Below are 12,933 nucleotides of genomic sequence, written 5' to 3'. Positions count from 1 at the left end.
GACACTTTCCTACACATCAGTGTACCTCAGAATATTTATCTCATGGAAGCCAATAATGGCCCAGTGGACTGGGCCATGTCTTGACCAAGGATATTGATGGTACTGATCATTGGTTGTTTGGCCAATAGCCAGACAGACTGCCAACTAACTTCACATTAAAATACAGGGTGGGGCAGAGAGGACTGACGTTTTTGAAAAATTCCCCAAATCATTAATTTTAGTTGCAAACAAATTTTATTGACGTCAATGTGTTCATATGTAACACTCAGAATTCACAGTAACAGCATTTCCATTATTGTCTTCAAAAAAGTAAGAGCCAATGACAGTAGCATTTGTCAAAATTAAGTGTCAAAACAATGTCTGTCATGTGGTGTCCATTTTTCATTGATGCATTTCTGAAGGCATCCTTGGGAGTTGGTGTCCACTCTCTCCAGCATTGCTCTGTCAATTTGGGTGACTTCCACATGAATGGCTTCCTTTAAATCACCCAATGTATGGGCTTACGGACATTCACATGTGCCTTGAGGTTTCCCCACAAGAAATAATCACACATGGAAAAAATCAGGGGACCGAGGGGGCCAAGGAATATCAGAAAACTTGGAAATGAGGCAGTTACTGAAGAGAGGGAGAAGGGTATCCATTGATGTTCTGGCTGTGTGGGCCATCGCCTCATCCAGCTGAAACCACACACATCAAATAGGTATACATTTTCGTAGTAATTCAGACAAAAAGAAGTTGTTTATCATCTCAATGTAACACTCAGAGTTCACAGTAGCAGCATTTCCATTATTGTCTTCAAAAAAGGAAAATCCAATGACAGCAGCTTTTCCAACAGTGCACCAGATTATCACTTTGGGGCTGTGCAGTGGTCTTTCATGCAATTCTCTCAGATTTTCAAGAGCCCAATAACAACAGTTCTGTTGATTCACCATGCCACTGAGATGAAAATGAGCTTCATCACTCATTAGCAAAACGAGGTTGTCATTTGTCTCAAAAATTGCTTCCATCTGACATGCGAAGTTAAGCTGCTGTGCATAGTCCCATGATTTCAACTGTTTCCTAACGACCAATTTGTACGGGTGGAAATGCAGGTCTTCATGCAAAATATACCTTACAGATAAATTATCAATGCCAAGTTCAGTTGAATGCCTCCAAGCAGAGAGATTCAGACTCCATATCAAAGCTTGTCTGATGCATTCTGCATTTTCCAGGTTCCATACCATATGTGGAACCCCCACCAGTCTAAATGTAAATATATATATATTCATATACTAGCTTAAAAGCCACACTCTGTGGGGACCTTTAAGTTAGCTCCTGTGGAGGGCTAATTGGGTCTGCAGATCAAACTAAAGTGAGCTAAATAGCATGACTATCATGCATCAATAATGACTATATACCCCAGTGGTGTTTGATCAGAGGTTAAGGACTGATGAGAATTAATTCTGTAATGCAACCATTCTAGTGTTCCAGTCCCAATTTGAATTCCAACTGTTGGCCAATTTGTCCCAAAGTTCTTATCTCGAGTAAAGTTAATGAAGTAAATATCACTTATTGTCCCCTTGGTCTCTGACGTCATCTGACAAATGCCAACTAAGATGGTGTGAATCAGCAAAGCTTTACCTGCAAGAAATAGCAACCCAAATGCTTTTAAATCAGATCCCAATGCTGGATGTTGAAGAACCAAATGAAGGGCAGAGTTTCAATCCCAAGATCATCTTGATTCCAAAAAGGTAAAATATGTCTATGTAGAGCAAATGTAGACTGAGATACAGGGATCCCAGACATACAGACAGAATTCCACTTTTAATAGTATGTATATATGTATGTATGTATGTATGTATGTATAAAGACATAATAAAGAATGGAGAATTATACATCTTTAATTAAAATTTTTTTCAGCATATTAAAATTCTGACATGTGTACAAGTGTCTTAGGGTTCTTAGATGTGATAGTTCTGTACATTTAATCAATTTATATGAAATCAATTATAGTACAAATTTCAATCCAAAAATGAATGACAATCCAAAAAACGAATGACATTTTTATACAGCTTTTTTCAAATACACATGCGCACGCACACACACACACACACACACACACACACACACACACATATACGATGGGCTTCTTTCAGTTTCTGTCTACCAAATCTACTCACAAGGCTTTGGTCAGCCCAAGGCTATAGTAGAAAACTGACACTTGCCCTGGAACCATGTAGTTGCGAGGCAAGCTTCTTTCCACACAGCCACTCCTGCACCTATATATATGTATGTATGTATGTATGTATGTATGTATATATATGATGGGCTTCCAAATATATATATATATGTCTTTATTGCCCACATGGGGCTAAACACAGAGGGGACAAACAAGGACAGACTAAGGAATTAAGTCGATTACATCGACCCCAGTACATAATTGGTACTTAATTAATCAACCCTGAAAGGATGAAAGGCAAAGTCGACCTCAGGGGAATTTGAACTCAGAACGTAATAGCAGACAAAATACCGCTAAGCATTTCGCTCGGTGTGCTAACATTTCTGCCAGCTCATTGCCTTGTATATATGATGGTCTTCCATATATAATTTTCTTCTACGAATTCTACTCAAAAGGCATTGGTCAGCCCAGGACTTCTGTAGAACATTTAACGACGGATATCCATCTTTTTCAGTTTATCGAACGAATAACCCAAAATTATTAAAACAAATTGTTTCATCATTGTTGCTGTTGTCGTTATTGTTGTTGTTATTGCTGCTGCTACTGCTGCTGTAGTTGTTTTGTTTTTCTTAATGTTGTAGTTGCTTCTACTGATGCTGTTGCTGTTTTGCTTTTGTTATTTTTGTTTTTGTTCTTGTTTTTAGCCCCAGGTCAGGTCAACTCTGATCAAACAAACCTATGATCGAAAGGTAATGCAATTGAGACCATTCCCTTTTTCTTTTCAGCTGCAGTACATCTATAATCACTGTAGCCTATCTGCTTTTCTTCTCTTTTTTTTTTTTTGTAACATTAAGGTGAGATTTGAGGACTATCTGGCTGTTGTTTCTAAGAGGTCAAATAACCAAGCAGAGACTCTGCTTGTGGTTCAAGGGAGTTAATTCATACTCCAGAATAATTCAAAGATCCTCAAACATTTATCAGGCCCATCAATTATACATTGTTTCCTCATAGAAGAATTAACAGTGTCATTAGAGTATCTGAACCAAATGTCCTGTGGTATTTGTTCCAGCTCCCTGTGCTATGAGTTCAGATCTTATTAAGGTCAACTTTGCTTTTTACCCTTGGAAAATATTATCTGTAGATCATGTCCTTCCTTTTATTTTAAAAAGGCCAGATGTGATTTGAGAGAAATCTGCATACCATTTCAAGCCTTTCACTTTCTACACTCAATAAACCGAAGTGCCAATGATGTACTATGACGAAGTCAATTACCAATTAATTAACGGTGTCCAGTCCAAAATTGGTAACCCTGTGTCCAAGCTAGAAACCAATATTTTTTTTTAATTTTGTAATTCTTATTTTGGCATCAACCCTCATGGAGAGGCAAGTCCTGTTATACTCCAAGCCAATCCGCAGCATTTTGTTGTTATTGCTGTTGTTTAACCCTAGGGTAATCCTGACCAGCTAGATCTATGATCAAAAGCATTCTAATCATAATGATCATCATCATCATTATCATCATCTCACATCCTTTCTCCACGTTGCCATCTTTTACACCAAGACAAATCATGTATATGTTAACACTCCCAATTAGTTAAGATCAAAAGCCACGAGAGTCACTGCCTGGTATTGCATTATCATCGTCGTCGTCGTCGTCAGCATCATCATCATCATCATCATCATTATTATTATTAACATAATACTAGATGGTAAGGTTTGCGTCTTCATCCCTGGTGTGAAACCATTAGGTTAATAATAATATGTGTGTACACATATTGTGTGTGTGTTTGTGTGTGTGTGTGTATGTGTGCATGTGTGAGAGTGTGTGCGTGTGTGTATGTGTGTGTGTGTGAGAGAGAGAGAGAGAGAGTGTGTGTGTATTTGTGTGTGTGTTGTGTGTGTGTGTGCGCCAAAACAAGAGTTGGATGAAAATCCACAATAAAATTAGAACAATTATAATCTTCTCAAGCAAATTAAGACTAAAATACAGATGTATTTAATTTACATATCACACACACACACACACACACACACACACACACACACACACACACACACACACACACACACACTTACATATATATGTACATAAATATATAACGCCCAATAATGCTGAAAAACAATATTACTATAATATTAGTCAAAGTGGTTAATTTCTATTGGTTAATTGTTAAACCAAAACCATTCTTAAGTAATTATCTATTTTTTTTTTGTTTGTTTTGTTAATTATTGCTCTTGTTGTCTATCCCAGGCACAAAGACACAATTTCAGTGGCTCACAATGTGGTCCAAAGCCTCATGAATCCCGTGAAGTTCGTTTCGATCCTGAAGTAATGCGTGCTGGTGAAGGAATCATTGGACTTCAGGCTGGAACCAACAAATATGCTACACAGAAAGGAATGGTGATGGGAGGAGTCCGCCATGTTGCAGACATCCGCTGTGACAAGTACGATCCAGAAAGTTCCAAAGACATTAATCTACAAAGTGGCACCAACAAATTTGCCACTCAAAAGGGAATTGTCATTGGGGGAGTTCGCCACGTCGCAGATATCCGTTGTGATGACTTTATACAGGACTCACAAGGACATGTCGGCTTACAGAGTGGTTCAAATAAATTCGCTACCCAAAAGGGTATGAGCTTTGGAGCAGTCCGCCATGTGAATGACATCAAGTCAGATGAAATCACTGATGAAGGCAAACGTACCATCAATCTCCAATATGGCTTTACTACTGGGGCGAACCAATCAGGAATGAGCTTTGGAAAGAATAGATCTATTCTGTTATAGATTAGTAACGTCACACTTGCAATGAAACATTCAAAATGTTCCCATATTGGCATTGTCCTATTTTTTGCACAAGATAATTCCACATTACTGCTTAGCACCCACACTTTCAAAGCATTCTGTTCTGTTATTATATATTACTTTGAGAGCTTGCTTTTTTTATTCTTTTATTTTTTCTTTTGCATCTTAATCAAGCCAGGTATGTTTTAAAGAAAATGTGAACAAGGCTTGGAAGTTACTAAGCTAGCAATAATGAATAATTATTCTGATTAAAAATGTTCATGTGTGGAACACCAGTAAAACAATTTTTTTAATTAATGTGGTAGGGGCTAACTTTACTACACTTTCTGTTTGATACCAATTGAATTAGCAGTGAAAATATCCAAATTCTTCAACAGAGGGTTTATATTGTGAACCCCAACATCATTGCAATCACAGTCAAAGCATTTTGCTAATGTGGTGTAATGTTATAGTGTTCCACGACCAATTTACTTCTGAATTTTTAATATTGAGAATGGCAGATCCTGTACATTTCACCTTGTACTTTCAGGTGAGGTTTTCCATTTAAAGCACAACTTAATTAGTCTTCAGTTAATAAGATATACAGGTTGCATCATCATGTTTATAACATGAACAGTAAAACAAAGAAATGGACAAAATGACCATAATGAAATTACATGTCAAGTTGAATAGCTTGTGGAATTGGTTGTAGTGACAATATCTAATTTGTTCCAAATATTTAATCAGCTGAATTAGGTGTCCAAGCTAGCTGTGTCACTCATGCTTCTGTTTGTAGACATGCATTGTTGTAGGGGATTGTCACAGTTACAACAGCATCAATCAATATTTATTCTCTAGTCAGATGAATTCTTCACAAATGGATAATAAATTCTATTGAGTTTAGGAGATTTATTGGAATATTTATTAGATTTACTAGAAAATTACTTACTTTAGCCCTACAATCTTGCTAGAATTCCAGCTCCATGCTACAAAGTTAATTATATTCTGTTTCATTTATCTATGTATTGTATCTATTTACATATATAGCTAGCTGCTTCAGAATCATCATAATTTAAAGTATGTAGGTCATAGTCACAGAAGAGTATTGGGATCAGGAAATAACTGTTCACATTTCAGCCAGGAAACAACTGTTCACATTTTGGCCAAATCACATATCTATGGCCAGCTATCGTTTATATAAATACAGAACTTGAGTGTTTAATGCTAATAGCATTGTAAAATTTTTAAAAAATGAAAACAGCAATTAATTAATGCAACTAAATGTCCTTGTGGCTAACCGTTCATATAGGTGGAATTATGGAGAGTATTGTTCGTTGTTGACTTTTGGGATGTCATAGACATTCTATTAAGAAATCTTATTTATTATTCAATGCATAATTTAAAGCTAATAAATGATTTTTTCTCACATAGTCTTATCTTTTGTGTGTGTCTATCAATGCAATGCTTTTGTGAATGAGGTGTTAATTTTATGCCTGCAATACCTTATGTTGATCTTATATCTGCTTGATCAGAGTTGACTGACCTTAGGCTAAATAACAACAACAACAACAACAACAAAAACAATAACAAAAAAACAACAACAACAACAAACATGTACTGTTGTACATGGTTAATTAACCATTGGTAAGATGCTGCACTTTATTAATTTTACAAAGGTCCCACTGCTGTTGTACCTAAATTTTAATATTTAACTGTTAGCCCTTATTGTTTGAGATATTTGGCTTCAGTCTTATCGTGTGGTATCTTGAACAAGTGTCTTCTGCTTTAACCCCAGGCTGGTCAATGCCTTGTGAGTGGATTTGGGAGACTGAAACTGAAAGAATCCCATTGTATATATGTATGTATGTGTGTGCTTATGTATGTGTGTGCTTATGTATGTATGTATGTGTGTGTGTGTGTGTGTGTGCATGTGTATGTGTGTGTGTGTGTGTGCTTATGTATGTATGTATGTATGTGTGTGCTTATGTATGTGTGTGCTTATGTATGTATGTATGTGTGTGTGTGTGTGTGTGTGCATGTGTATGTGTGTGTGTGTGTGTGTGTGTGTGTGTGCATGTGTGTGTGTGTGTGTATGTGTATGTGTGATAGTTGTAAATAAGCATCACCATCATACAAGCGATGTTTGTCTCTACTCTTCTGTGAAAAAAAAAATGTCTGGACATAGGGATTGGTGGTGGTGGTGGTGGTGGTGGTGGTGGTGATGATGATGATCTTGATGATGATGATGGGCATATGTATGTACGTTATTTGTGGCAAATAACGTTCATACATATGTGGCTGGTACCGAGAATTTTCCAAGAGAAGGTCTCTGAGTCCTCTATACCTGATAAAAACTGGCTAATTCAGGAAATTTGATACACACATTTGTTTTTAATAGAGAAATCATTACTAGAGATACCATTTATCATTTCACAATGCCTATTCATTAATAATAAAGTCAGAATAAGCTGATACAGTTTGACATGAACACAAAACACAGCTCCTCAGTTTAGAATATAACAGCATTAATGTAAGAGATTAGGGAGAAACTAGAATCTAATTGTGTTTGAATCATCAATTCTAGTGAACACTTTATGTCTGTATTGTTAACATATCCTCCTTGTTGTCTATCCCAGGCACAAAGACACAATTTCAATGGTTCATCATGTGGTCCGAAGCCTCATGAATCTCGTGCAGTTCATTTTGAACCAGAAGTAAGGCGTGCTGGTCATGGAATTGTTATTCTTCAGGCTGGAAGCAACAAATATGCAACGCAGAAAGGAATGGTGATGGGTGGTGTCCGCCACATTGCAGACATCCGTTGTGACCAGTATGATGCAGAAAGTAACAGAGAAGTCAGTCTGCAAAGTGGCAGCAACAAATTTGCATCCCAGAAAGGTATGAGCTTCGGAGCAGTTCGTCACGGGAATGACATCAAATCAGAAGAGATCTCTGATGAAGGAAAACGTACCATCAATCTCCAATATGGCTATACTGCTGGAGCGAACCAAACAGGGATGAGCTTTGGAAAGAACAGATCTATTGTAGATTAGTAACATCACAATCAAACTGTTTACAAGATCATATTTTTCTTTGCACTTGATTGACAGCCCTCACTTCTAAAGCACTGCTGTAAATCATTGTCAAATTTGATTCTTTTTCCTTTTCTTTATTTTGGGGCTTAATTATTAAATACAATTTTTTTTTCATTACTTAAAAGTGAATGTTGTGCGATAGTTACCATGAAAAAACCTCTCACATAGGCTTTTGGTGAACTCTTGTTTGCATTGCTAGCAGGAGATAAATCCCCTGTCCTGACTGCCACCAAGACAACTAGATCACTTGATTTTGGCCTTCCTTGGCCTTGTCAATGATAGACACCTGACCACTGGAAATATCAGTGACAACTCTGCTATTATTACACATAGAATCACAGTACCTAATCAGGCACTGGTTTCACAAATAGCCAGTGGGCTTGTTGAGAAATAATTATTGGTGACAGAAGCAGTATTAACACCAAAAGGTAATGTCTATCATCACTTAAAAGTGGATGTTGTGTTAATTTTTAATAAGTTTTTTTGATAAGATTGTTAATTCTTCTTATTTGCAACATCCCCTTCACAATCTAGCAGAACATATGACTGTTGCAACTTTTTAAGGCTTTAGTGAAGTGAAAGGAAAGCTTGGAGAGAAATTGATTGACGATTGTCTTTTTCTTGGAATCTCAAACGAGTAAATTCAAATCACAATTTTCAGCACAGCAGTACTGCTTAAAATTTCACAAATTACTCAAACACTCAGTGTGGAATATGAGAAGATCTTTGAGACTGTTCCAACAAAAACACAACTATTCTGCTCCTTTTGTCCAACATCAGTTCTGCAAAAGCTTATTTTATGTTTATATAATTCAAATAGTATTCCTGAACCAATGTTTTACAGATATTATTCCGTCAACAGGAGTTACAATTCAGAAAATATAATTCAGGCAATTGTTTGTGGAGAAGTATTTGGATAAGCATATTTGCCATTGCATGTATTTTACAACAGCAGATATAACATCGTTGATATCAACAACCACTTACAGCTTACTTGTATAATAAATAAATATTTTAAATTCAAGTGCATTTTGGAAATTTTCAATCAACAGCCTTGTTTTTCTAGAGTCTGTCATACTTTGTGTGTGTGTGTGTGTGTGTGTGTGTGTGTGTGTGTGTGTGTGTGTGTGTTTGAAAGAGGTAAGATAATTCTGAACACATGGCCCTTTTGTGATGCTTCTGGATGAAAATCTTTGAAATCGGTACACAATTATGCAAATGGAAAAAACCTCTCATTGAAATATTAAACTCTCTCTCTCTCTCTCTCTCTCTCTTCACTTTTGTTGTTGTTGTTGTTCAGCTCCATGTCAGCTCTGATAGAGCAAATTTATAATCAAAAGAGTTCCAGCTGAGAACATCCCATCTTTCTTAAAAACAGTACACCTAGGTCTAAGTAACCCAATATGTTGTACACTTTTTAAGATGGTAGGGCCTCATTTGAAGGTTATTTGGTAATTATTTCTCCACAAGTTAAGCAACTACATAGAGACTCCCTTAGTGTCTTGTATGAGACCTAAGTGCTTATTAGGTTTATATAATTACACTCAAGGAGATAATAGAGTAAATACAAACAAATTTGTTTCCCTACATCCTTAATTTAAATCCTAATAGAGTGGCCATGAAAAAATGGAGTCAATATGACTCTTCATCCTTCCAAAATAGATAAAACAAGTACTAAGTCCCCAATGGGACAATTGAAAATAGCCTGACTATGCCCATTCCCAAGAAATGAGTGGAATTATACATTGTTGCCCCTACATTAAAGGCTGAGAAAATGGTCAAACCAACAGAACAGAATACAATATGCTCAAATCTTTCTACATTTCACTTTGACTTTAATCTCCCTGGAATCAATAGAACAAGTACCAAAAGTGATTAAAGTGTCTGCTCTCTACTAAATGTAACTAAAGCACATTCTCTCTACCAAACGCAACTATAGTCCCTGATCTCTACCAAATTGACAATAGTTTTTATATTTTTGGGGATTTTCTTTTACATATATATAATTTGCAGTGATGGAACCAGTTGTTGAGTTGATTTAGGCTTTCTTTAATAAGTACCCTGTGAGTCTCCTATACCTGGTCGAAATCATCTAATCAAGCAGATTTGATACACAAATTTGTCTTCCAAAAGAAAAATATTATTTAGTAATATAGAATGTGGCAAGCTGTCAGAATCGTTACCATAATGGACAACATGATTTTATCTTTCAAGCTTCTGAAGTTGATAAAATAAATAGCTATCATAGTCTGCATTCATTATACTTGATAATTCCTGAAACTAGTAAAAAGATAAAATGTTCAAAATCTCTAAAATCTCTCTGCAATAATTCATCTAAAAATATAGACATCAAAACTAAAATTGTTTAATTAAATTTTCTATTTATAATGAAATAAAATGATTGTCACTGTCGTAAAAGTAATGTCATTCATTTCCAATATTCTGCAAGAACATGTCTGGTCATGGGGAAATATTACCCTGCTTGGAAACAGATGAAGGACATCCAGCCATAGAAAATCTGTCTCAGTTAATTCCATCTGACCCATGCAAACATGGAAAAGTGGACATCAAAATAATGTTGGTGATGATTTAGCATTTAATGGCTTATATCTTTAGCTGAAATATATCTATTTTGATAGCAATTACAAGACTTGTAAAACTTGTTAAAATAATTTAAAATTTCACATACTTTAACTATGTTGGCCATTTTTGAAGAACAGAATATTATACTTTATATCAAAAGTGAAAAGAATCACCCATCAAAATGGCCAGAAATAAACTAGTCAATTAACAGACACAATACAAATATGACTATAAAACACATCTCAGTTCAGATTTGATATTAATGTAGAATGTTATGAGGAAACTAAAGTTACATTCTGTTTATCAATGTTGAATCATCAATTTCTAATGAACACTTTATATTCGTTGTGTTAACATATCCTCCTTGTTGTCTACCCCAGGCACAAAAGCACAATTTCAATGGTCCACAATGTGGTCCGAAGCCTCATGAATCTCGTGAACTTAATTTCGATACTGAAGTAATGCGTGCCGGTGAAGGAATCATTGGACTTCAGGCAGGAAGCAACAAATTTGCAACACAGAAAGGAATGAGCTTCGGAGCTGTCCGCCACGTAAATGACATCAAATCAGAAGACGTGTCAGAAGAAGGCAAGCGTACCATCAATCTTCAATATGGCTTCAACCATGGAGCAAACCAAGCGGGAATGAACTTTGGAAAGAAAAGATCCATTGTGGATATATAATTTCTCACTATCAAAAGTGTAATTAAACTGTTTAAAAGGTTGTACTTTTCTTTGCATCTAATAATTCCACTTCATTGCTTTACAACCTTAAATTTCAAAGCACACTATTCTGTTATACTTCACTATTATCACAGCTTGCTTCTTTTTGCCTCAATTACTAATTGTAATCTGTTTCGGTAAGATTGTTGATTCAACAACAAATGATTGGACAGAAAATTATTTCCACTTGTCGAGATATTAGTGGAGTAAGTAAAAAATTGGATGTTATTTCTTGAGTCCGGTCATGGACTGACATCTTACTCAGAGGGAATGTTGAGGTCTCAGTCACTTATATGCCATGGAAACTAGGTGCCTGGTCCCATGAGTTCTTAGACTCAAGGCAGTAATGTCCAGAGGGTTGATAACGATGATGATGATGTTATTTCTTGGAATATCACATAATTAATTTCAAGGACCCAACTTCAAAATTGCTGCAGTTCTAATAACAGTATTAATCATGAATCCAGTACAGTGATCCAAGTTACCTTGATGAATCCAGTATAGTGATCCAGTGCAGTATATAAATATAATCAAAGCGGATACTGTAATTATCTAAATTAACCATAACCACAAACAAAGATCATATACTTAAATGAAGCTTAAATATATTATTATTATTATTATCATGATGAGGAAAAATCCAGTTTGATGAGTAAAGAAGAGCTGAGTAAAATAAGAGTATGGTCTAAGAGCTTTATGCTTAATCCAGAACAGAAAAGGATTTGAACTAAGACAGTGTACACCCAAACTTTATATGAGTTAAGACATCTAACTGAGAAATCTACCAATTGCACTATAATGCAATCATAACTGCATTTAAATATAGCAGATGTTCTGTTTCAAAGTATTCCAGAATCTTGTTTGAAAGATGTATTTCATATAAGTTATCATCTGAACTCAAACTTGCTGACATAGCAATAACAGATAATGAACCTTGCAAATGATCCAATAAATAGATCAAGATTATGCAAACCTCACTGTGAAATGTAGAAAAAAAAAGGAAGTCCTTCAAGCTGTTTTGACACAAACACAAACAGTACTGCACTCTTAGTTCAACATCTAGTCAACATCGAAAGATAATATGTTTAAATGTTTCAGATAATGTTCCAAAACCAATATTCATTGAGCTGTATTGTATTAGAATACAGAGTTTTCAATGGTAGAATTGGTACATCAAACAAAAAACTTATATATATATATATATATATATATATATATACGTAAATATTAAACAATGAGAATGAATGCTCAACACCACATTCGTGGATAAAATTTCTTTATTTGTGTATTAAGGCTACCATTACTTTCATGTTAAGAAAAATATCTTAATATCCTAACAATTTTTCAAGCCGATCACACAGAGGATGGTTTTTGTCTCCATTTTGGATGAAAACACAAAACGTCTCATGAAATGTCTTGAGAGTTCACAGTAAGTCTAGTAAAGGAAATAATAAATCAAGGGGTACTACTCTTAGATGACACCCTTTCAGGAATTATCTATACTTCTGAGGTGTACATGCCACACAAGTGATTTGATCTGAGATCATGTGCTGAAACTAAAAGGATTACAGCATGGAAGATATTTATTAGCCA

The 12,933-nt window shown here is 35.5% G+C and overlaps 1 protein-coding gene across 1 annotated transcript; it reads left to right on the top strand.

Moving 5' to 3' along the window:
- The first annotated feature begins 5,454 nt into the window (after positions 1–5,454).
- LOC149131587 (uncharacterized) lies at positions 5,455–11,301 on the top strand. The gene is made up of 3 exons (XM_089338655.1): positions 5,455–5,490; positions 7,577–7,984; positions 10,999–11,301. The coding sequence occupies exons 1-3, from the start codon at positions 5,455–5,457 to the stop codon at positions 11,299–11,301; spliced, it is 747 nt and encodes a 248-aa protein (XP_089194781.1).
- Positions 11,302–12,933: the final 1,632 nt, after the last annotated feature.

The sequence above is a fragment of the Octopus bimaculoides genome, chromosome 20 (genome assembly GCF_046866305.1).
Source record: "Octopus bimaculoides isolate indiv1 chromosome 20, ASM4686630v1, whole genome shotgun sequence".
Taxonomy (NCBI): Eukaryota; Metazoa; Mollusca; class Cephalopoda; order Octopoda; family Octopodidae; genus Octopus; species Octopus bimaculoides.
The sequence above is the reverse complement of the archived record's forward strand: the minus strand, read 5'-3'. Positions and strand labels throughout refer to the sequence as shown.